Consider the following 27,500-nt stretch of genomic DNA (forward strand, 5'->3'; position numbering starts at 1 on the left):
TGTGTGTATATATATTTGTGTGTAGGCATAGTATGTATATGCTGGCTTATATGGTGATATATATATAAGCTTAAAACAAAAACTTGAAAGTATACACTTAATAATTATGGGCATGTCTAGTTGAAGTGGCCTATTTTCAATTCTTATTTATTCATGATAATAGAGGAAAAGAATGTTATAAATAATGCAAAAATCACTTACAGCTGACTTGGTTATATATTGTATATTTTTCATCAGACTTAGTTTCTTAATTGTTTGCTCTATTTATTACCCAAATGAGCTAACATCATGAGTATTTAATAAATGATGATTGGTGGAGATGGCTAGGAGCATTCTATGTAGTGAGAAAATCCAATCTAGTATTAGAAACTTGCTATGGAAAATTCACACATGAATGATTTATCTTCACCCACATACAAGGGACTGATATCCTGTGATACAAAAAAGATATGAAAATGGGCAGCGTTTTGTCTATAATCTGTTTTTGGAGTGATTTAATAAGATTTTAGCTTAATATTTTATACCTTAATAATGTGAAAAAAAGAATTATAGTGCATCTCTACTGATATGAGAATGAATTTTAAGTATGTTTGAAGAAATAACTATTTTTCATTTATTAACTTGCAATCAGGATTCCAGTAAAAGAATAAATTAGTTCAAGTGAACAGAAAAAGAAAAGTAGGTTATAGGTATAAATGGAACTCAAACTGAATCCAAAATAATGAATGTGAGTACTTACTCCACATATTAGTTAATTGTCCTCAAATATGCAATGAAAACGTAATCCTTACATTTTTTGGATATTTTAAATGAAGTGTAACCTATAGAGAAAATTATGAGGCTAGGAGTGATGGCTCATGCCTGTAATCTCAGTGCTTTGGGAGGCTGAGGAGGGAGCATTGCTTGAGGCCAAGAGTTTGAGAACAGCCTGGGCAACATAGCAAGACCATCTCTAAAAATAATTAGCCAGGCATGGTAGTGAATGCCTGTAGTCCCACCTGCTCAGGAGGCTGAGGCAAGAGAATCACTTGAGCTCAATTGTTCAAGGTTAGAATGGGCTATGATCATGCCCCTGCACTCCAGCCAGGGCAACAGATAGAAACCCTGTCTCTAATTAATAAATAAATAAATAATATTACCTGTTATTTATAAATTTCCTTGTAGTTCTCATAAAAAAAATAGTATTTATTCCAAAGTTATTTCTGTTTCTACATTTCAATAGTCAATTCTTGTTTTAACTGATAACATAAAAGGTAAAACCAATGCTGAAGCATAAAATTTGACCAAATCAAATTTTCCATATTTTATGGATTAAATCTATAATGAAAAAATTTGCATATACTTTGATAAAGGCAATGTAAAAGAAGAAGTTTAAAAGTTTTTAATCATAATATTCTCTTGACATACATTTGAAAAATTCATCTTTGTAATTTTTACATGTTTGACTAGTACTTTGGAATAAGTGTCAAAAAAGTCACGAGTAGAGAAATATGGTGTATATATCTGTGAATATGAAAGTGAACTTTTATATCATAGCGTAGGAACAAGCTGTAGAAATTTCTTTTATGTGAGTCATTTCTGTATAAAGCTATAAACTTTTTTTTTTTCCTAACCAAAAGCTGTCACGGTTTCTTGTAAAATAATAAAGATAATAAAGATATCCATTTTAATTGATTCTTTTCATTGTTTAATAAAATTGCTTTGTTTGATTGCTGAAGAATTTGAATTGAGTTTTCATTACCCACTTCTGAACAATTTACTCTAAGATCCAGACAGTATTGAGCTAATGAGTTTGAATTTATATTGAACCTTAACTGTCTTCATGAAGTAAATGGAAAAAAATCATGGCAGTAACTAAGTATTCTTCATTAAAAACTATGTCGTAGAGATTTTACAATGAGGCTTTTAGCACAGCTAACGCATTAAATTGGAGTTTTACCAACTTTGCTGTTTCCATGCATATTATATGAAAGTATGGTATCTTCTTTTCTTTTTTAAGAAATAAAAATGCATAAGCTGACAAGGATATTACAGAAGCTTTCTTGAAGTGGATAGTTTATATAGTCAATAGATTCAATTAAAGAATAGGTTAATACTAAGTTAATTTAATTTGGAGGCATATCTAAATTGAAATGATTTATAAACACCTTCCAATGAGTATTTTAAGAAGATGTTTCAAAATCGAGTTCAATCTAAGACTTTGCCCCCAATATTGAAGTGCAGGTCCTCAGATGTGTGGTTTTGGCTTTAGCACTGATATTGAGACAATCATAAATTTATATTTCTCTTTATTTGAAAACAAGTGATGTATTTATTCTCACACATATGTATGCACATTTAATTTTTTGCTTTGGCATTATTATCTTTTGTAAAGTGTTTTTTTGTGTTCTCTGTACAATGTCTAACCAAGTTGGGCATTTAATGGTTTTCCTTTTAGGAGTTGCTGTGGAATTGTTAGGCACTATTAAATGGCGACTAAGATACCATTTACTACAAGGATAACTTTGCATTCTATAATCATCAGTGTGCTTCAGTTCCAAGGAGTAATTAATTATCTAATTATATAATAGAACCCATTTAATATTAAATTTGGTAGTCAAACAGGATTAGACTCCACAAATAGTTTAAAAGATACAGAAATATTACCTTCTAAAAACTTAAGATTCCTATCTAAGAAATAGAAAATTAAAAAGAAAATACAGTTTGGGGGACATTTACTTACTTCAGCTTATTTCCCTAGAAATCAGTTTGCCGATCTCTAGATGTGATATATTCTTTTTAAATCTCATTTCAAATGAGTCATTGGAAGCTTTGGAATAATATTATATCCAAATAATTTATATTCATTCCCCACAGGCTGCAGTGATGGTTCTTGGGATAAGGAAACACTGCACTCTTCCCCCTCCCAGGGATCTCAGGCTTCTGTTACCCATGCCCGCGTGCCTGGAGCACATAGCCTTCCAGTTAGTCATCCTCTCAGACATCTTCAGCACAGCCACCTTCTGCCAAATGGTACGATGGCATTTTTTAGCACGAAAAATGGTAATTTTCAAAAAAAATCTGTAATTATCAGCTGGTAAAATAGTATATAATAAAGAGATATACTATGTTTAGATAGTTAATCAGGATAAATTAAACTCTAGTATTTTAAAAAAGATTTATATTGATCAGAGGAATAATATATTAATAGCAAAGAACCGGCCATTTGTATTAAACACATGAAGAGTGGTAATATGATGAACCATGGCACCAAACTGTAAGCCTAATTTCCCTGAGATGACAGTGTCACTGCATACAAAGAGGAAAGACATTTTTTCTTTGACTGCCATTATTAGAATCCTTTTGAATGTTTCAATTTTTAATGATTTATATCCTTAATGACTTTAGTGAGATATATCACACTTCAGAGTTTTATCTGGAACAGAGCAATGATGATATATGTGTATTTTTTGTAGGACTGGAACTTCCTTTTATGATGATGCCCCACCCTCTAATTCCTGTCAGCCTACCTCCAGCATCTGTCACCATGGCAATGAGCCAGATGAACCACCTCAGCACCATTGCAAATATGGCGGCAGCAGCACAAGTTCAGAGTCCCCCATCCAGAGTTGAAACATCCGTTATTAAGGTAATTGTTGTCTCATACAATTTGTTTTGGTATGTTCATCTTAAGTCACCATCTCCTAGTCCATTTTTCTTATTTCATAAGTAAATCTCAACTCTAAAAAGTTAAGTGATAGTAAGTAGATTATGAGAAAAATTATGTGTAGCAAGAACCCTCCCCTCAGGGATATAATATTTAGGGAGGCCAGGATTATCTCAAGTTCTCTATTGCATCTATTAAGAGAAGAAGAAGATAGGACATTCAATGATATAGTTCATACTATGTGTATTCAACATGTATGGCTATGCATGTGTGTGTATGTGGTATTATAAGCCTTCAGGTGTAGAGAATTGGAAAACTAGAAGGGTTAAATTCTTCCACTTACTAGCTGTGTCGCTTTGGGCATGTAACTCTATCTTTCCGATTATATTCAATATCTAATAAAATGGATAACACGGTGTGGATGCATACACTAAATGAAATAATAAAATTGAAAGTTTTTGTAAATTCAAAAATAGACCGTAAATAGAAGGTAACATTATTGTTATATAAACTTCATTTATGTGTAAATATACAACTCCCCTCTCTCTCTCCTGTGTTTGTGTGTGTGTATATATATATACCTTTAAATATGTGTGTATGTATGTGTATATATTTTTATTCATATGATTTTATAATATGTTTTAAATAAAAATATTTTCATTGCATTGTTGGATTGACTGAAGAATAAGAAATAACAAAAAAGAAAATTAAGAATAGATTGTTAATTTTTCAACTTCACCCTTCATGATCCTGATTTAGCACAATCATTATTTTATTTTCTGAATATAATATACACTTAAATTTAGGGTAGCCTCTAGTGCATGCATGTCTTATATATTAATAAAAGGTCCTATTACTACTTATAGAAAATGTTGAGTAATATGCAAATAGGAATTTTCCTTATAGAAATGGCTTTGTAACTAAAGATGTGCACCCGTGCCTTATATTATTTCTGAGGTATCATTACCAGAGGAAAAAAAAAAAAAAAAAAAGTAAACATATCACAGAAGACCCAGATCAGCTGCTAAAAACCTCCACCTGAAAGAATTCCAGCGCGTGCCACATTGTTAGCCAACCAACTGTGAAGAAAGAACTTTTAAAACTCTTATCTATTCTGAATGACTTTAAGAGGGTTTCTTTATTGCCAGATGATTTATTAATCAAAGTATCACTGCATTATTCAATTTATGATTACTTTTGGTAATAGTTATTACTGAGAATTTGACATTCTTATTGCCTCACTCATAGATGTCACCTACAAGAAGTTTGACAAAACTAACCTTCTAAGTGTTTCCATCATTGTGGTGTATGGCTACTTTAGGCAAATTTAGAAGATACTAGGTATTAATTATAAGATGCAATTATTTTCATTTGAAAAATTGGTAGTCATTACTATAAAGAAGCATCTCATAATATTAATTATATAGTTTTCATTTTCAAAACTGAAAACTTTTTTATAATCTCTCATTTAGATAAGATTTACATTACTAAATAAGGCAAACCTATGATAGAAGAGCACATTTTAGCAGTGTAAAGTTCTAAGAGATGTCTTAATCTGTAGATAATTTGGGCATGAGGTAATGGCTTACATACTACTGTACCCACAAGCCTCTGCTTATATAAGGAGACTTGATTTATTTTATTTTTCAATATATACACATTAAAAAAATGGTTTATGTGACATTTAATTTTCAGAAATGCTGCTACAGGCAGATTAAAGGAAGTTCTGGATTTTGAATGTGGAGTAGTGGCGTAAATGGTAACAGTAGAGGCTATGCAGGGAACAATGCCTCTAATTGAGAATGATTCCAGAAAGTAAAAGCTGGTAGTTTTATTGCCACCATCAAAGCGAAGTTCAGTTTGCTATTGTGGAAGTACAGAAAGGCCATTTTGCAGCCCTTTTCTTGTGAGACAGGCCATCCATGTAGCTTCAAATTTGACATTGACAGGTAAAGATTATAGAAAGTAAACACATTTCAAGAAATGCGTGAGACAGTTCTAATAATTTTGGGTGCTTGAAGACATCTACAAAACCTGAGAAAATTCAAGGGAGAGGTCTCATAGAATAAGGATGAGGAAGAGGTTCTCTATGAAGTCCTAAATATCAGGGAGAACAAGATAATAAATCAACCTAAATTTATGTATTAGTAGACTGCATAACACAAGCAGTGTTTGGTAAATGCACATAATAGATGTTAATTAAATTTAGTGTTGGGGAAGTTTTTATTTTCCTCAAAGAAAATGGTTGAGTCCTGTGTTGAATAGCTTGGTGTCTACGTGGGTAATTAGATGGCGCCTGCAAGTTGGTTTGACTGAGAAGATCTAAGTATGAAGGCTGATTGAAAGTGAAATGTTGTATATCAAAAATTTACCCCCAGGCCGGGCGCGGTGGCTCACGCCTGTAATCCTAGCACTCTGGGAGGCCGAGGCAGGTGGATTGTTTGAGCTCAGGAGTTCGAGACCAGCCTGAGCAAGAGCGAGATCCCGTCTCTACTAAAAATAGAAAGAAATTAATCAGACAACTAAAAAAATATATAGAAAAAATTAGCCGGGCATGGTGGCGCATGCCTGTAGTCCCAGCTACTCGGGAGGCTTTGGCAGTAGGATTGCTTGAGCCCAGGAGTTTGAGGTTGCTGTGAGCTAGGATGATGCCATGGCACTCTAGCCCAGGCAAAAAGAGTGAGACTCTGTCTCAAAAAAAAAAAAAATTTACCCCCATATGCAGGAACGATAAAACAATAGGAGAAATAGCCTTTGAAGAGAAAATAGAACTTTGATAGATAGTCCATGTGCTGGAATATACCATTTACATTATTTTTGTGAGTAATGACAAGAATTAAGATTAAAATTAACCTAAATGCCAATGGCAATAAGAGTTTGTAAGACAGAGAGAAGTAAAAACATAGCTCCTGGAGCTTTAAAAAGAATGTTTTAAAAATATTCTTTTTGTTACCTGTTTCTATAAAAGAAAGAAGCTCCAATAATTTTCTCATTAGCATATTCACACCAATACACAAAATGGAGCAGGGTCCTAGTCCACAAGCTGCTGTCCTTGGGTGAAATCCACTCTGTGCTGGTTTTTGTGTGGCTCATGAGTTAAGAATTGTTTTACAAATTTAAGTGGTTGGGGAAAAAAGGAAAAAAAAAAGAATAATGTTTCATCCCACATTGAAAATTATATGAAATTCAAAATTTAGGTTTTGTAACTGGTGTGTGTATTTTTAAACATAGACACACCTTAGTTTACGTGATGTCTATGGCTACCTTCCTTCTTTCACAGAGGCAGAGTGAAATAGTTGTTATCCAGCCCTTTATACAAAACGTTTGTCAGTCACTTCGTTAGACGTCTGATTAACTCGAACCTCTGTGAATCTTAGGCTGTGTAAAAATGCGACAGCTCAAACTAAACTCTCAAACACTATACAGCCAAGTAGAAAAGAAATGAAAACCTTTGAGAATTTAGAGTTGAAAACAATTAAATGCATCAAGGAAAATAAAACTAGATAGGGGAAGATTGTACCACTATGACATTGTTATTTGTTTTAAATGCAAGCCCGCATGAGAGATTCTGCTAAAGTATTGAACATAGACTTTCTATGGCTGATTGTCTTGGATCGCTGGAAATATTTTGGTAAGATAATTTTAGGGAGGAAATGGACATATACTCTTTAGAGAATAATTTTAATTTTTAGTACCTAAATGTCTACAGGGATATATTAAATAGTTATAAACTCTGTACCTGGATTAGTCTGCTATGTGTAAATGAGGCTCATATATTTTTACTGTTTAACATTCACAGAACATGAAGTAACACAGACTTGAGATGTTACACGTTATGTAATCCAGCTTCTCCCATAGCAGAGAAATAATTCCTATATCCTCCTCACCCATTTTTAAATATTGAAGCTTTTGTAGAATGCCTATTCTATTTTCAGCAAATTTAAGTGTGAGGAATGTATTCATTAATCAAATTAAAATTTGCATCTCAATGGCTTCAACCTTAACATTATTATATTTTCTTGGAAGAAAAATGTTTATTAATTCTGTGTTCTAGTCATTTGAATATTTCAAGTTCTCTATTTTAGTACATGTAGTGTTTCTTTCTCCAGATCAAATATTCTAATTTCCTCTTACCATTTTCATCAAGCTTTTTGGTTGATCTCTTTTTTTAAAAAAGGCATCCCCTTCCCCACATACATACTCTAGAAGTGAACTGTGTAGTGAAGAGACATTAGAACTAACATAAACCTCAATTTGTACTATAGTCTATAAATCTAGTCATAATTCTTAAGTTTTCTTGATAGTTGAATATATGACTCAATAAATCTCATACCTTTTTGACATAAAATTCTGTTAAGCCAATTCTTCTTCATCTTCTACTTATATTAGGAATTTTTGTTTATTCTAAATTAAGTTTTTTAATTTCCATTCCATTGATTTAAGGTCTTTTAAGTACTTTGGAGTGTTAACTCCCCAAACTATCACATTAGCTATTTATGCCATCTTTGTGTTATTTCCAGATTTTAAAAGGATATATTCCTTTATTACTTTAAATCATTGAGTAAAATAAACACTATAAATCAAGAAATCAATTTCTCTTGTCATCAGAGAATTTCTAATAGATTGAAATGTTCTACTAATTGATTCTCTTTAGGTACCATTCATTATGTAACCCCAAATCTCCCTGAATAAATCAATATTTTTCTCACTTTTTATTTAATAAATTTCCCAATATTATAAGGATGTTGAGGAAAAGATTCTTGCTGAAATAGCAATAAGATTGAAAAGAAGAAAGGCAGCATATGTTAGTGGGTTAAAGCATGAAATCTGGAGGAAGACTTCTGGAATTTATATTTCAGTTCACTACTTCTGAGTCATGTGACAAATTATTTAACATATCTGTATTTGTTTCCTTCTCTGTATGATGGAGGTGATAACAATGCTACCTCATTAGGTTGTCATAATAATTAAATTAGTATTTTATAAAATATTTAGAAGTCTTTGTATACCGACATCACTTTCATCTTATCACTAGTATTGTTTTATCCTTAAGTATTCACAATCATCTGTTTAAAAATAAGTTCTAGAATTTTTTGCAGGGAATCCCTGTCAAGCCTTGTGAAATATAATCACAATTCTATAGGGAGACCTCTCTCTCTCTCCTTTTTCTTGTTCAGCCTTTTTCACCTAAAAAAAGTGTTGTACTTTAAATTCTTTTACTCAAGACTTTTGGGATTTGTAGTGCGTAGTATGCAAAGTCAATTTTTAAATGCATTTTTAGATTTCGTTTTTCTTCAGAGATAATATAGAATTGCTTTTCGGAAATTTAACAACATCCAAATTATTCTACATTGTTGAATAAACATCTTTCCTCTCAGGCCACATTATAGAGTTTTCTAAGAATAGCAAATATGACTTAAATTAGTTAATTTTCACTGCTGAGCTATTGTGTGTGTGTGTGTATTTGTGACAGAAAGAGAGAGAGAGAGAGGGAGGGAGAGGGAGAGAGAGAGAGACTTTTTAAAATTTTCATTTAAAGAATTAAATATTGAGAAAACATTTATAATGCAATTTATAATTATTCATTGCCTAATACGTTCCTTTAAAGCAAGTTCTTAAAATCCTATATTAACAAATAAGACTTTACTTGCATGAAGTTTAAAATGTGAAAAAATTATAAAAGTTAGAACCAGAATGACCTAATTCTCAAAGTGGATCAAAATCTTAGAGCAATATACATCTCATGTTTGTTTTTAGTTGCAGAATAATTTATTCTTTTGACAAACATAAATAACTCTGGATGTGGGCTGGGCGCGGTGGCTCACGCCTGTAATCCTAGCTCTCTGGGAGGCCGAGGCAGGAGGATTGTTTGAGCTCAGGAGTTCGAGACCACCCTGAGCAAGAGCGAGACCCCGTCTCTACTAAAAATAGAAAGAAATTAATTGGAAAAACTAAAAATATATAGAAAAAATAGCCGGACATGGTGGAGCATGCCTGTAGTCCCAGCTACTCAGGAGGCTGAGGCAGGAGGATCGCTTGAGCCCAGGAGATTGAGGTTGCTGTGAGCTAGGATGACGCCATGGCACTCTAGCCCAGGCAACACAGTGAGACTCTGTCTCAAAAAAAAAAAAAAAAAATAACTCTGGATGTGTGCATCACTTTTAGACATAATTTTTTCTCAAAAGACTATTTCATATAGCTTTACTTGGATTTAAAAAAACGGGTAAATATGTTCTCTTTAGGTTTATTAGAATTTTGATATTAAATATTAAAAGAGAATGCTAACAATTGAAAGGCAGCATTACAACACTACCACCACTAACAATACAACAAAGTATTGACACACATCACATGTTTAAATCCATGATCTTATAATAATACTTAAAAATCCTTATTGTTCATATTTGGAGAAATCTAGGGAATTGATTCTTTTAAAGGACAACAAAGTTTTAAATAAAGGATAAATAAATGGAAGGGATCAGCATTTTTCCTGCTTTTCCCATACCAACTGAACTTAAGGATAACTAAATAATTCATGAAGGAACTTTATGGTCATAGAAATCTAGCAAATAAATGCATACAAAATGATAATATCACCAAAATGAAAGTCCTAGTTAAGTGATGAATCTCGGCCATGACCATTAATGGTGGCTGACACCATAAAAGGCAACCAACTAAATACTACACACTCTTGATGGAAGCGTGCAGTGCCATCTCTGAAGTAGTCATGGCCCCAGATCAACTTGAACCAAACCTCCAGATGTAACTATGCAGGAAATTCAAGGGACACAGCAACATAGAGATGCATCCGACCCATCAAAGAAACCACAGATGAGAGGTTCATAGTGGTGGTGGCCATAAGAACACACATCGTGCCTTATTAGATAAAAATTTGGCTGTAAACATTTGCCATATACAGAAATAATGATGCCAGTTATGGCATTGCTGGCCTAACAGGGATTTGCCTTTTTCTCCTTGCTTTCATCCCTCTACCACACCGCTCTTGGTTGTGGGAAAGGAAGAAGTCCTACATTTTAATTGAAATGCTAGTATTTATTATTACACAGGGATCAATTATAATTCCTGAGTCATGATTTTATTTTGCTCCTTATATTTTGCTGGTAATATAAAGCAGCTTTATATTACCAAGCAGTAATCTGAAAAGTTACAAGGCTACCTGAATTTTCATGCAGATCTGGGAAAAATATAGTCCTCTACAACCACAGAGTAAGTTCAAAAAGACAAGGGGAGAATAAAGTTAGGTTGTTTTTATACTCATGGGTCGTATCAGTTTCACATTTAGCACAATTGAATATTTCTTGAGTACCATCAATTTCCTTTGGAGGCTAAGTTTAGAACTTTGAGCGATAGAATTTTGATGTTGGCTGCTTGGTCCTCAGATTTAAATATGTTAGCATCATTTACTATGTCTCTTAGAAGTACTTTTTAGTATTTTTTTAAATCCAGAATCCCAATTCTACTGTTTCTCTTCTTTGCACCTTTTTCCCAAGCAAGGCAATTTGAATGTCATACTTAATAGCGTAAATGATTCTGCATTTCACTAGTAACATTTACCGGTTTATGATATATGCTCCATGGGGGAATGAATTTTTCTCAGTTTTGTTTTCTTATGTATAACCAGAGCCTAGAATCCTGCCTGGCACATAGTAAATGTTCATCAAATACTATTTGAATGAATACATTTATGTCTGTGTTGTCTTAAAGCTCAGGAGTTTTGGTTATATAAAGTGCTGGTCAACTTCATCAATTTTGTAAATTAAAAGTTATATCAAGACAACTTATTTAACATTAGAAATGTCTCTCTACTTCTATGTCATATTGAGTTAGGGAATCTCTAATTTAAAAACAGATAAAAATGAAGAGAATTAAAAAGAGAGCAAAATAAATTAAAGCTAAATGAAATAATCCTTTTGAGAAATGACTTGTAATTTTATTTACTCTAAGAAAATATTTTAATTTGATAAAATGCAACGCATTTTTGAGGTGGAGAAGAGATGGCTGAGATAATGCAATTTTTTAAATGATTAATTAATCACATGTGTAGTTCTGAACAATTTATACTTTTTATCTTAGTGTTTTAGAATACATTGTTTTTGAGAATTATCCTGGAGACCAATACTTCTTGTCGTACCCACAGGCAAAAATGCAGCTTTTCCTTTATCGTTCCTCTGTTACCATTAGTTTATTAGTATGACATTTTTTTCAGTGAAAGGGTACTCCTCTTAAATTTTCATTTATTATTGTGGCGAGTTTTATAAAGATGGAACATTGCAAAAGATTGTGTTTTATTGATTGGTAGAATTGATGCAGGACTATAAAGCAGTGTGTTGAAGTATTAAATTAAATATTCTTCCTCTCCGTCCTACTTCAGTCTCATCTTGGAGGTTAAAGGGTATTACACAAATGAAATGATAAATCCAGTTTACATAGTTTTCCTATAGACGTTGAACTGCTTCTTGCTTATTATGTCTGAATAAAACTCATTATCTATTTTGTTTCAGTAATAATTATGAGGTTCTCTCCATGGCAATTCTTTACTGTCTCCATTATTCTCCATCTTATAGAATACTCTGGAAAGGCAAGCATATAAATATGATAAAAGAATTAAGCTGTTGAAATAAATTAATTTATTGTGCAACAATGTATTCAAATCTTACTTGCTCAATGGATTTTACTTTAATGAAATTCTTCAAAGAACAATACATCATGTTCCAAAGATTGAAATTATACATTAAGTGAAATGACTGAATATGTTGTGTTTCAATTTATAGAAAGTTTCAATTGAATAGTTAAGCTTTTAAATCATAAAAATTTGCATACATTAAAATATTTTCTTTAAATAACAGTATTACAGTATTAGGTATTGTCCTTGTATCTTCTGTTCTTAAACACAAAACTACAATTAAAGTAAAAGTAAGCTAAAGCTAAGTTAAATAATACAATTTTATCTATACTTATATACTAGGTCTTAAATTATGCTTTTAAAATGTATTTTACATTAAGATTTGAATTGATTTTTTTATTTAGTATACTATACTATCTTTAAAGTATTTTGAATGTATAAATGAATTAGTGAATAATTCATAAATTAAAGGAATAACCACAGAAAACAATGACAATTAAATATATTGGCTAATGAAACATTTTTTTCTACTTACCTGGAAAATGTTAACATAAACAAGGAATGATGTTTAATAGCATAACCATTGTTGCTAGAGTTTTATGCATTAAATATTTAAACATTTTATTAAATATCTCAGAAAAACTCATATCCTCATGCTCTCCATTAGGACCACTAGGAAATCTATTGTGACAGAAAACTCAGACTTGCAGAATGATTTCAGAGGGATTGATTTATTTCAAGATTGTATTTTATCTCTGTTTAGCCACACATGTGCCATTGCAAGATCACTAACATAATTATTAAGAAAAATATTAAAATATATTGATAGATAAACATTAGTGTGAGTGACCTTATGAATAAGATAGAATGGTTAATTTAGAAAATTCTATTTATGTAAAAATTTAGCAATGCTCTTTCTCAAATACATACTATGTATTTCTGTATTATCCAAGTATTAACAGTTAGATGTATTAGGAATTAGCTCTAAAACTTAGACAAACTGTATCCCTCTTTATCAGAATTTTAGGAAATCAAGGTTAGACCCTTAAGAGTGTATCTCTCATCATGTATGCAGTTAACTATAGTATAGGTTCTTAATACATTTATATATATTATAAAGGAGTTCTATATAGTTTCAAAATCTATATAATAAATGCACCAATACTCTAGAAAACATGAAATTTAATTGTTTAGTGCTATGAACTAGTCAAGATCATCCTTTGATGTGTGATTGCAAGATTTGATATGAGCCTTAGTGCCATTTGAAGCTGCTTCATAGTTGAGGGTAGGGATCAATGTCAAGAAAAACATTTTTAATCCCAAATACTTTAAATTATAATTAGAAGATAAGAAGTAACTTTAGGCATCCAGATGTGGATTCTCTGCTCTTTTAAATCACATTTGTGGTTTTTTTCTTAAAAGTTTAGGCCATTTGTTTGCCATGTGGATTAAAGACCTTAGACATTTTAGAAGCATAACATGCTTCATTTATTTAATTTGGAAAGTAACTGATAATGTGTTCATTTTTCATGTTATTTTAGATGTTGATTTAAAATATTTTAATCTGCAAATTGTGTAGTTGGGTGTCATCTTTCTTTAGTATATGCCATAACTTCCCTGAACAAGATATCTGGGATGTATGTGTTTGTCTCCCTCCCTCTCTGCCTCCATTTCCTCTCTCCCCATCTCTCCTCTGTCTCTGTCTCTGTCTCTGTCTGTCTGTCTCTTTCTCTCTCTCTCCCTGTCTTTTGTTCATTTGTAGTCTTTCAAGTGGAATGAATCCCACATGACTTGAGTTGGAAAATAGATTGCATGTTGCTTACATTTACCTATATATATCAGTCAATTTTGCTATTTGCAGAAAGCAGGGAGCTTAATTCTTAACCTCTGATTAATTAAGTTCAAGGGCTAATGATTTTTAGTATGATACCGACAATACAGCTGTCCTTTGCGGGGAGTGGTTACTGTCTTTTACCGAAGCCAATCTGCAAGTTAGACCGGTCCAAAAGCTCCTAATGTTCAACAAGTTATCATTACAACAAGATTCTAATATACATTGCAACTTTTGAGAGTAGAATTTAGTTGACAACTTTTCCCATTTTTTTCTTTACAATATTGTTTTGTCATAAAGTTTCTTATAGCACTATTTTTTTAATTTCATGGAACATATTTTAGGAGACCATTTATGACATGGATTTGAGAAAAGGGCTTGGCCATGTTTTCTGGTTATTTTCATTTTATTTGTCATATTCCTCAAAAATGAAGCCTCGGCATGTTTGTTGAAAATGTTTATTGACAAGGTACAGCATTGAAAAATTAAAAGGGTATGACAAAAGTGGTTCTCAATCTTGGTTGCATATTAAAATCACCTGGAAAGTCTTTAAAAACTACTGAAGTCTGGGCCCCATTTCAGACCTAGTATATTAATTTCTGAAAGAACCACAAACTGGATGGCTTGTAGCAATAAAGATTTATTCTCTCAAATTATTGGAGTCTAGAAGTTCAAACTCAAGATGTCAGCAGGGCCATGCTCCCTCTGAGATTACAGGCAGAATCTTTCCTTGCCTCTTCGTAGCTGCTGGTGGGGGCCGGCCATCCTTGGCATTCTTTGGTTTGTAGCTGCATAACTTCAATCTGTGCCTCCAGTTTGACATTCTTTCCTCCTGTCTTCACAACATCTTCTTATAAGGACACCAGGCATGTGGGATTAAGAGCCAACCACTTGAGTATGGCCTCATGTTAACTATTTACATCTACAAAGGCCCTATTTCCAAATAAATTCATATTCATAGGTACCAGAGGTTAGGACTTCAACATATCTTTTTTGTGGACACAGTTGAGCCGTAACATTCAGTAAATCAGAATCTCTGGGAGTGAAGCCCAGGCATAGGCACATTTAAGAACTTGCCAGAGGATTCTGGTGTACAGCAGGATTTCAAACCCTCACGAGGCTAATGGAATCACTTTGACCAAAGACCTGCATTACCCTCATTCTCACTGATAGTACAAAACCTTGAGCCTCCTCTTTGTTTTCTATATTAAGTTAACCATTGTTATTGTGGAAAAATTAGCCTCCTATGGGCCAATTACCTTTTAGAACCTTTTCCTCTTTTAATAGTTGCATCTTTTCACCTGAATAAGAATAATATACTTATTATTTCTTGTGTAGAAATTTACTTCTACACTTTTAAATATTTATTAATTAGCGTAAAGATAGTTCACCAAGGCCTATGTCTGTTAATACCTGAAGGCATAAATATCTTGTTACTCGAAGTAGCAAATGTTAACGAATGGGTACTTTCTTTCTTAATCTGTAACTCCATTTATAATAGCTCATTGGAGGCATTTATACAAGGTACTTGCATATTAGTCTAATGGGGAAGGGACAGAGTTTAGTCAGTAGGGGAGGTGTGGAGTGATACCTGTTAACACAACACTCATTGTGTGTATGAGGAAACACAGTACCAAATTTCTCTGAGACACAACTGATACATATTTCACGAATTCTCCCTTAATACATTTGTGTGACTGAATTATAGCTAAGGGTGGTATGTACTCTTAAAATCATTTAAATCAAAGAATATTTCAATGTTAAATAATAATCCATTTCTGTGATGCCTTAAAATGTGATCATCTCAGTATGTCCACAGCAGTGCCATGATGAAATAGTTGTTAACTCCTTTGGTATTATTATTACTAATATGGTCAGTCATGTTGATAATTTGTGTACTAAATGATTCTTAGATACTTACTGAAACAACAGAATACATTTAAAGATTTCTGCAAAATATTAAGTACCTAAAATTGAATCCTGCTTTGTTCTCTTAATTCTTTGCTATTTAATGGGTTCTTAATCAGATATTTTTGTTTGTATTCTTTGGGCTCACTTTTTGTCCAAAGAGGGAATTGACATTTACCAATACTGCAGGGATGCTTACCCATGGAACTATAATTTCATAAGTGGTCTTTCCCTTTGTTTGGCTTTGCTCAAGGTAGAAGATGTCTTTTAGTACAGTTAAATACTGATGAAATAATGTGTTTATTTTCTTCACATTTCTTATTGTACTAAGAAAAATCAACATTCATTGAGTAAAGATCCACTGAATTTATCTCTTTTCTCCCCTCCTCCCCTCCCATGGTGGTGCAGGAGCGTGTTCCTGATAGCCCCTCGCCTGCCCCCTCTCTGGAGGAGGGCCGAAGGCCTGGCAGTCACCCATCATCACATCGCAGCAGCAGCGTGTCCAGCTCCCCAGCACGGACCGAGAGCTCTTCTGACAGAATCCGTAGGTCTCATACTTTCACTTGTCACCATTTTAAACTTTATTAGGTGCAGCTGGCTTTTCTAATCAAAATGCCCTCATTCCAAATAGATCTCAGATGTATCATGTTCTGAAGCTCTGTAGCAATAGCCATCTCTCAAAATTATGTTTCCCAGTTTGCAATATCATGAGGTATGATACTACATTAACAGGTTCTGATATAAACTCCCTGTCTTTGATGTCCCACATAAAGATTTGAGCTATGAAACAGAGAAAGTAAGTAACCTTCTAGATTAGTTTCTGAAGTAAACAGGACCAGTTCTCAAATATCTAGTGTCTAGGGATACTGTTTATGGATTATTCAACTTTGTTTCTTAAACCCCACCTTTGATGTTTTTGTAATTCATTAGTTTTTAAAATTCATTATTGCATTAATGAAGATATCCACAAAGAGGATTAAAAATCAAATTCAAAATGATAGATTATTAAAAAAATATTTCTTAGTCATTCAGATGATCAGTGAATTGGAGAATTTGAAGTTGACCAAATTTTAGGTTTCAGTAACAATCAATAATGAATATTGTTGTCATATATTATTATTAATTAAAATTTAAAAAGTGGGGCTGTATTTTATTTCATCTTATTTTCACAATATATAATCTTGGTCCTCATAGACAAGAAAATTCAGGGTAAAGTTAAAATGCTGTTCAATTAACAGGTGATTTTGTGTCTGTATGAGAATCTAAGATTATTTTTCCAATAAAATAAATACATTAAAAGAGAATAGCTTGGTTGATAAAACCAATATTTATTGTATTATTTCCAGGATTTAGTTATTATTTTATAAAATTATATTTATATTATAAACATTATCCAATTACACAAAATTTATGAGTTATTTTGTTGTTGAGAGTATTTTCATAATAGGAAAACATTTCCTAGACAGTGTCTTTGTAGATTATAAAGGAATATTGGTATAAAGCAAAAATTCTTAATCTGGGAGCAATTGAAGTGGATAATTTAATGATTATATTAAATTCCATGTAATAAAATTATAAATAAAAATAGTCAATTATTGACAATTTTATAGTTCAATATAATATCAAATATAAATACTTGATTTGGCCTGGCTAAAACATATTCTCTTAATTTTATAAACTACCTCAAAACATTTTTCAAATAAAATATCTTCCATATGCTTTTATGCTCTGCTAACAGTAGAGTCAGAAATTTAACAGTGAATATTGATTTTAATTCTAATGGTTTTATAATATACTGTCATTGAAAAGGTGCTGTCCTTGTAGAGAAAAAAAGTATTTCTTCATAATACATAAGCAGAAATGATGGACAGAATTGGGGAAGATTTGAAAGCGTTTTGTGACAGGTTCATGTTATTTTATTAACGATTATATTCTTTTTTTATTCTTGATAGAAACAGAGGAGACATTTTTGTATGCATGGGGCAATATAATTGTTGAAATGGAATTATATATATATGCACACTCATACATATATATGTGCATATATGTATATCTGTTTTTAATGTCATTTAAAAATAATTTTAGACTAACAGAAAATTTTCAAATAAAATATAAATAATTCTGACTCATATAATCAATCAAGCAAGCAATCTCTCTGAAAGAGATATGTCCATAAAGGCAAAATATCGAGTGCCTCTATCATACATATAATGCTTCTTTACATAAATTCTTCACTGTTTATTTTCTACAAAGAAGTAATTTTACATAACCACAGAAAAATGATCAAAATCAGGAAAATGACATTATTAGAGTGCTAAAATCTGAACTGTAGGTTTTAGTACTATAAATTTAGAATTTGAGTTTCACCGGTAGTCCCATTAATTATTTAATTGCAAAGTATTTTTTTTTTCTTGTTCCAAAAGCCCATCCAGGATTACACATAATTAGTTGTCATATCTTCTTAGTTTTCTTTAATCTGGAACAGTTCCTTAGTCCTTTTTGTCTTTCAGTACCTTAACATTTTTTAAGAGTACAGGCCATTTATTTTGTGGAATGTCCCTCAGTTTGGATTTTCTTGATCAGATTTAAGTTATAGATTTTTGGGAGGGATCATACGGCTGTGATACTGTATCCTTCCAGTGATTCATTTCAGGAGACATATATTTTTAAAATACTAGTGAGAACTTTATCACTTTGGTAAGTTTATAACTACCAGGTTTTTCTACTGCAATGCTACTTTACTAGGCTGGGCACGGTGGCTCACATCTGAAATCCTAGCACTTTGGGAGGCTGAAGCAGGAGGATCACTTGAGGCCAGGAGTTGGAAGCCAGCCTGGAGAAACATAGTGACATCCTGTCTCTACAAAAAAATTGAAAAGTTAGCCTGGCTTGGTGGCACATGCCTGCAGGCGTAACTATTCGGGAGGCTCAGGTGGGAGGATCACTGAGTCTGGGAGTTTGAGGTTGCAGTGAGCTGTAATGATGCCACTGTACTCTAGCTCAGGCAACAGAGCAAGACTCTGTCTGAAAAAGTAAACAAATAAAAATTGTTATTACTAATGGTCATTGCTAAATGTCAGTTCCTAATATTATATTTTAAAAATTTCTATTTTCCAGAGAAAGTAAAGTTTTTAGGAATGATTATTTTTCCTCCGGTTTTACACAAAACCAAGATTTTTCATGGGCAATTCATTAAGTAAATTTATTGATCAGATTGTGAAAAATCTTGAGTGTTTGGTCATCTACTTTATCATTACATTAGTGACAGATTACTGTTAATAGTTCAAGAGATCTATTTTGTTTAATGGTCACTTTTATTTTCAAGTTTGAGTGCAAAACCATTTTTTAAGAAATACTTTGATATCTATGAAATTTTGTGTTTTATTGACTATAATAGAATGGGAATATTGAAACCATGATTCCAGTGCCTTAACTTGTGGAAAACTGTATTTGCCCTTTCAGGTCACTAGAATATTATCTATTAAATTGTAACTTCATAGTGTTAAAGAGCTCCATAATGTTAAGATTGTAGTTCTTACAGAATTAAGGAAGTTTATATGCTGGAGAGAGAATCTGATGCAATAGATTAAAAGAGTGAATACTTCATTGGTAGTGATCATACTGGCATAGCCATTCAAAATTAACCCAGCCATTAAAAACATTAATTTATGCAAAATAAAAATGAAGTGAAATGATGTCATTTTTGATATTATCTGCTTATCCTCAAGAATTGTCATGGTTTTCAATTCTAGTAGCATTTTTAGGGATAGATTGTAACTTTAAAGTTAGACCATTACATTATATTTACTTTTGAGTCCAAAAGAGTTGAATTGATTTATTTGAACCTTGTGTGTTATGGTGTTTTGTGTTTATTCCTTTGTTTCGGGCTTAACAGCTGTCCATCAGAATGGGTTGTCCATGAACCAGATGCTAATGGGCTTATCACCAAATGTACTCCCTGGGCCCAAAGAAGGAGATTTGGCTGGTCACGACATGGGACATGAGTCCAAAAGGATGCATATTGAAAAAGGTAATATATAATTATGTGGTCTTGTTTTTCCTGTTCAATTTATGAACTAGATTTTAATCATAGAATTAGGTATATCTCTATATTATATAAAAATAGCATATAAATACTTTAAAAACCTAGAATATTAACTAAAAATTATGCCTATTCTACGAAAAAGGAGGTATGAATGAAGACCTGCTGCATTTCTCTTATACAACAGGTAAGTTGCCATTTAATACCCACTGTATTTAAAAGAGAGGAGAATTATTTGTCCCGATTGTTATCTCTTAGTTCCTAAAGGTCTGCTATTTGTCTTTCTCAGTGCCTTTAGAGTTACTATTATTTTACTTAGCATGAGAGAACAATAACAATATACCAAGAATTATTGTAAATCTTTTTGTTGGATTAAAAGACACGTGATCTTTGGACCAATAAGAAAATAGAAGCAAATTTTATAAGTCATTGTATTAGTAGGTGTTTCAAAGTGTATATAACAAATAACAAAGCCCAGATAGTGCAAAGTTACAAAGTTTCCTACTAATGTTTTGTTAGGTATCAACCTCACCCATTTTCACAGGCAAATATGTATATTTTCATGCCCTATTTCATGAAGTTATGTCATGAAGAAATTGAAATATTATTTTAGTTTGCATATTAAAAATTTAATCTGGTGGGTGCAAATACATATTTTCAAATCATAAGTGTTGAACTGGGAATATAGGAGCCCCTCTACTTCTTTTTTCATTTTAACTTAGTATTTTCAAATTTTATAAATGTAGATTGGGTACTTTGTCTATCTTTTTTGACATATCTATCAAATAATCAGTGTTATAAATAAGAATTATTTCTTTGGAAAGCGTACAAAAGGCACAATTAATTGGTTGTCAACAGGGACAATTTATAAAGTTGTGTATTTAAATAATCAAATAGAAATACAGGCATGGAAAGAGACTAAGTTAAGAAGGATCAACTCCCCCACCCCCAAGAAAGACTACTCACAAAAAAGTAAAAATGCTTGCATAAAACACTTTCCATTCAATATGAAAATAGATTTGCTAAGTCCCTTAGACTTAGGGAGAAAGAGTACAATATTTTTACAACTTAGATTATCTGCACTGTGAAATGTAAATGAGAAAATTGCAATCCTTTCTAGTTATTAACATGTTAATATCTAGATATAATTGAGAAATAGCATTAAAGAAATATTCTAATTATTCATTTTGAAATTTGATATCAAGTGTTATTACTAAGCTAAGTGTGCTATAAACAGTGCATCACTAGGCCAGATAGTCTCTATATTTCTAATTTGAATTTTTTCACAAGCTTTTCTTCAACAATGAAGAAAACTGTTATTTACATTATGCAGTATATATATTTTGACATACACCTTTTACATTTAATCAAAAACTCCTACATAGCAATAACTATGAAAATTAGTGTAGCGATAAAATATAAAGTTTCACCAAAGATTCAAGTTTTAAGTAATGATATTTAAATATAGTAATTAATTGTATGAATTAAGCAGTCATTGTCTACAGGGTTCAGGAAAAGAATAAAGCCCTACAGAAAATTATTTGAGTGACTGTTTTCAAATTTCCCATGGATGCCATTTATCCAGTTTAACTTGAGATGCATAAAAGGAAAGTTAATTTATGATATACAATGGATGTCAGGATATTAGGGCTTAATCGTCTCGCAGAACCCTGGTGGAGAAGGGCTTGGAGAGAAATGTTAAAGTTCAGAAATGGTAGTGAAGAGAACACCAAAGGCACGACTAGCACCATAATTGGAATAATGAATCTCACTGGAATTTTTGGTTGAGAGCTTTATACAACCTTATGCTTCAAATTGAGTGGAGCTATACTTTTCATGATTATTTATTTTTTATAAGTCATGAGTGTAATCTTTTTATTTATTTGTTATTATTATAATTTAACCACCATGGAGCATTTTTTGAAACAATATACTAGGTTGATCTAGACACCTTTTAAAGCATTTCCCTTGTTTTTCGAAAGTTTTTTCCTCACTGGTGTGCTTCCACTACTAGACTGTAAACTTTTTGGAGTCACCTGTGTATTACATTTGTTTTAAACAGACTGGTGATCTTTGAGGGCATACTGATCTCAGCTGAATCACTAGAAGATTCTAAGAGATGGTGGAGAGTTAAAACAACTATGAAAATTACATTCCTCAAGGATTAATAGCAAGGCAAAAGGTGGAATTATCTGACCTTTAGAAAGTACATTTATATGAAACACAGTAGAACTTTCTGACCATGAATATACATAAAAACTTACTATATCACTAACGGTACTTCTTACCACTTCAAGGTTTGCTAGATGGTTTTGCTGTCAGAACAAAGACCTTGACCATATCTCAACAGTGTCTCAATATTTTAACATATATTTTACAATGGAAAATAAATTTTTAACATTTTCCCTAGAAATGTGAAATTACCATTGATTTCAAATGTAGACATATAATCATGAAAATTTTAATAGATTTTGATTGTCCTATAGTGTTTTGTTATGTGATGCTCTTTTTCTTGCATGCATGTTCTCTCTTTTATCTAGTTTTCAGCATACTGAATTAATAGTAAATATTCATGGGCTTTCTAGATTGATAGAGTCTACTAAATTAAAAATTGTTTTCTTTCATGGCTACATTTATCATGTGCCTCATAATAGCCCTGTAACTTTCTTACTACTCATATCTGTATTAAACAAGTAACTTCATTTAGAGACATTTGTAGAGAAATTAATTATATGTTTGTGTCATTTTAGGCTTGAACTTAAATGTAATTTGCTGCCTACCAACTAAATCATCCAAAAGGCAATAATTCTTAAGAAAACATTGATTCTAAAAATAGATACCAAAATTCATTTATATGCTGAGAATCACTGTCATTTGAAATCTTCATCATCAGTAACTCTTAAACATTTTATGTTCTTAATATTAAATAGATTTTGGCTCCATCTATTAGACAAAAAAAATTAAGTTGCCATCAGCTGAAGGACCAGTGGCTTTATAAGCATTAGAATTCAGAAATACCAACTGCTGAGTAAATTCACTCTTTCATTTTTAAAATAAAGAACACTTTAATCGGGTTTGGGACTTAAGGGGCGTATAATTAAAGCACATTCAAAACATAAATGTGTGAATCAAAAAGTAATAGACATAAAATACTCTTGCAGTCATTTCAAGTGTAAGAAGAAATGCTTTTAAGATTATAAACTTCAATTGAAATCAGGAGTTTTTCAAATATATGTGCTTAGGAAAACTCAGATTCCGCACATAGCGTGACTTAAAAAACAATCTTACTATCTTTTAATTTGTCCAAACATCCTGAGTTCCAAGAACTTTCGGTGTTTTAAAAACATTGCTCATCATTTTCCTCAATCTAAATATAGTGAAATAGGCAATAATCATTGACATTTGAATTACATAAACAGACTCACTGTTCCTTGATGCTGTACCTCTCTGTTTCTCTCCCACGCATTTGTGCATTGATGCTAATTTACAGGGTTTCTCTCTCATGCCTAATTTGGTTTTGGTTTTCCTTAAATTGCTGCTACTTTCAACACATTTTCAAGCATACTGCTAACATTGCCTGTAATTGAATATGCACATTTTTGCTATTATGGAATTAATCTAATTTTCGACTTGTCAAAAATTAAATATGATAGAGATAAGCCTATAATATTAATTTTTTCCAATTGCAGAAAACATTGATAGTTGGGGCTAACTGTTGAATACCTAATTTATATAATTGTATTTCAGTCTTGGATTAAGTATTCCAATGTGATATAATAAATTAGTAATATTTACTGAAAACTAGATATGTGAAAAAAAACAAATGAAGTAATACTCTCTCTTTCTATTGTCTCACCCCCCTGAACTTTTTTACTAGAGTTGTGCAGAATTTTTCTTAATATATAGCCTAATTTCTTCTCCAGTTAAAGCTTTTTTCTTCATTTGTTTTCACAAGAAATCAGAAAACGTTCCTTCACTAGTGACTGCTGTAAGACAGCAGCATTTTAGAAGCAGGACTAATCCAAAGAGAGGCAGGAAATACAGGGGATTTGCTTCAAAGCCACAATACGTTTCTTCTGTGGCATGTTCTTCTGGGTGGGCAGTGCTCACGATTTCCAGTGTTTAACATCCCTGTGTATAAAATTTTCATTTTGGTGCTCTAAAGTGAAGGACAGAGCGTTAAAGGTACTAAGATATTTAGCAAACTGGCCATATTTGGATTTTGGCTCTTGTTAATATTTTAGACCTAGCATCCGACCTTGTGGACCATTTTTATACAAAGTACTTTCTAAAAAACGACTATGCCGTTATTTTTCTCAAGTTTGTGGAAATAATTTTTTTGAAATATATTTCTTTTTGCACAATTTTCACTGTTTAAAAATTCTAACTTTACTTAAATTAAGATTGAGTTTTCAGAAATGCAGCAACATGGATGGAACTGGAGGCCACTATGTTAAGTGACATAACTCAAGCACAGAAAGACAAATATTGCATGTTCTTATTCATATGTGGGAGCTAAAGTAGTAGATCTTACGAAGATAGAGAGTAGATTGGTAGTTACCAGAGGCTGGGGAGAGGGGGACGGAAGTGAAGAGAGCTTGATTGATGGGTCCAAATATACAGTTAGATAGAAGAAATAAGACCTAGTGTTTGACAGATAAGTAGGGTGACTATAGTTTACAAGAATCTATTGTATATTTCAAAGTAACTAGAATAAAATAATTCAAATGCTTCTAGAGTAAAGACAAGACAAATATGTAGGTGATGAGTATCCTAATGACACTGATTTGATCTTTACAAATCATATGAATGTATTAAATTATCACATGTACCCTGAAATACATGCATCTATTATGTAGCAATTTAAACAAAGCTTAAAAATAAATAAATGGATTTCTTCTTTTAAATTCTAGATTGACATTGCACAAATTGATTAATAGTTAATATTACAAATATCCCTGAACTCGTTAGTATTTCATGTGACTATATATGTGCATAGACTAAAAGCCCCTTTTCTTTAGAATTTTCTATACTTTCATAATGTTAACACACATTATAGGGCCATGAGTATTTTTATCTTTAAAATACTCTAACATGCAACTCCTTCTTCACTTATATCCTTCAGATATGATTTTCTTGGCACATCTTAACAATCTCTTATCAAATATTCTCCCTAAACTTACCTACTCATATAATTTTCCTCCTCAGTTTCCAAGCCTGTGAAATAAAGGTGTTGAACTTCATCCTGATACTTTTAATTCTGTGATTCATAACACTGGACAACGACAAATTTCTCTGGATCCCAGAGCTCTTTCTTAAATAGACAGCAGATTTCATATGCAAAGCCACTGCTCATGTGAAGCTTTCTTCAGATACTGGTTATATTATTTTATGAATTATAATTTCTAGAAGCTGAGCTTATAGTAATATTTCAATGACAACTTAAGAAAATGCTTGCTATAAGATTTTCATAACAACCTTGTAGTGATGGGCAATTGGTATAAAATACGTTTATTCATTTTTTACTCCATGCACCTTGATGACCATACCATCAAATTGAACTTTCAGATTTCTCAAATATCTTCTCTCCTTTTCCAGATGACTCTGGTTTTTTTCCTTGCCTGGGGAATATATGCATTCTTATCCATTAGTGTTCAGCCCAAACTTCTCCTTTAGGGCAGGAGCTATGTCTTACGTTATTTGCATATATAGAACAGGATCTGGCATTAGGTGGTATGACACATTTCTTTTCAGAGTTAAGTGAGATAATATATATCTGAAGTGCTTGACTCATATAAATATTCAACGGAAACCATAGTACTATCAAATTAGCTAATAGGCATGTGGCTTGATTATATAAATGGGAAAGTATACATGTTGTAAACCAGTGAATTAGAATATTATCTGTTTACAATTCATAATATGACAGTTATCATGATTAATGCTTGATCTCAAATGGAAAATTTGAAGCCGTGATATTATAGAAAGTGTTTTGATTACACATACCAAGATTGATAATGTGTCATGATTTTGGAAGAAAAAATTGCTAAAGTAACTATATTAATCAGTTATTTTTATATTCATGATTTTTAAGTACTTGCCTGATTAAATTTTTACAGTATTAAAAATAGTCTTAGCTTATTCAATACAATTTTATTGAACCTGAATTTGTTCAATCAATGTTTCGTGGAGAAACAAATATGTTTGGTTGTGCAAATTACAGGGGATACTGGGTATCAGATATGGATGGGCTAAAATAGAATGGCTCAAAAATACAGTGAGATCCCCTCTGATGTTTAGACATTGTCTTTGAACCATTCACACATGCCACTTGTAAAGTGAATCACTACAGTTTTACATAAAGTTTACATATTTGGAATTTATTATTATGTAATTAATACAAATATTGTTTTAAAACATAGAATAATTTACCAATGTAGAAGTCCCCAGTTGCTTCTCCAGTACATCTCTAGTATATCTTATCTAAGTTTAGGCTTTAGTAACTTTTCTGGATAATGAGAAAGTTGAATCATGTTAATATTTATAGATAATTTTCATGAACTGTATATCAAAGAGACTTGAGAGTATGTATAAATGCTGTAAATATACTATATATGTTTATAGTAGTTTTATTTGTAAACATAGAAAACATCTTTTCTTCATGGAAAAGCCATAAGAAACTATTAATTATTATACTTAATTTGTTTTATTTTCTTGATACCCTTTTGGTAGGCATGGAACAACTCACTTCCTCACTGTTTAAGAGATATTTTTATGTAGTCTTGCCTAAAGAGAATATTTTTACAGCATTAAAAGAAAGGAAGAGAACAAAATACTAGTGGGTTAACATATTAGTTCCACATATAAATTTGATTCATTTAATGATTTATTTATCAATCATCATAAATGCCCTTATTTTATTTTTTTCAAGTAAGCTGTTTGTTGGATAACTGATTATTTGTGTTAATGAATTGAGTATCCCTGGTTTTTTATTCCACAGTTTATTACAATATTGCCTAAATCATGGATTTCTTTCTATTTTTTGCTAGCTTCTGGTTGAAATTTTACATAGTCTGGTCTGGAAGTGTTCTATAGGGGATGTGTACATTTTTTACTGTCTATTTGAAGATTTACTCCAAATCGAAGCTTCATTTTGGAAACAGTAACTTGTAATCTCACATTGTTTAGTGGAGTTGAAACCATTTTTTTTTGTACATTTAAATTCTGTAAATGGACAGATATGTTTTTTCTCATTGAACTACAAAAGCATTTTTTTCATTTCTTGATTAGATTTATTTAGAAATGTACAAAAATGGCTATTAAAAGTTCGATGATTCAGACAGCTTTCTTATTATTTTTTAATCTGAAAACATAACAAAATACAAATGCTGAGTTTCCATAGATTTTAGGTTACTCCGTATGATATTGT

The 27,500-nt window shown here is 31.8% G+C and overlaps 1 protein-coding gene across 3 annotated transcripts in view; it reads left to right on the top strand.

Annotated features, from left to right (window-relative positions):
* DACH1 (dachshund family transcription factor 1) overlaps window positions 1–27,500 on the top strand; it is a 419,915-nt gene that overhangs the window by 287,475 nt on the left and 104,940 nt on the right. Inside the window, exons 4-6 of one of the 3 annotated variants that reach the window (XM_012642159.1) lie at window positions 3,456–3,628; window positions 16,438–16,573; window positions 19,925–20,059. The exons of the other annotated variants lie outside the window; for them this stretch is intronic. Of the exons in view, the coding sequence (XP_012497613.1) occupies window positions 3,456–3,628; window positions 16,438–16,573; window positions 19,925–20,059 (444 nt within the window). The remainder of the gene's footprint in view (window positions 1–3,455; window positions 3,629–16,437; window positions 16,574–19,924; window positions 20,060–27,500) is intronic. 3 annotated transcript variants of the gene reach the window in all.

This window comes from Propithecus coquereli, unplaced genomic scaffold (assembly GCF_000956105.1).
Source record: "Propithecus coquereli isolate 6110/MARCELLA unplaced genomic scaffold, Pcoq_1.0 Scaffold176, whole genome shotgun sequence".
Classification (NCBI taxonomy): domain Eukaryota; kingdom Metazoa; phylum Chordata; class Mammalia; order Primates; family Indriidae; genus Propithecus; species Propithecus coquereli.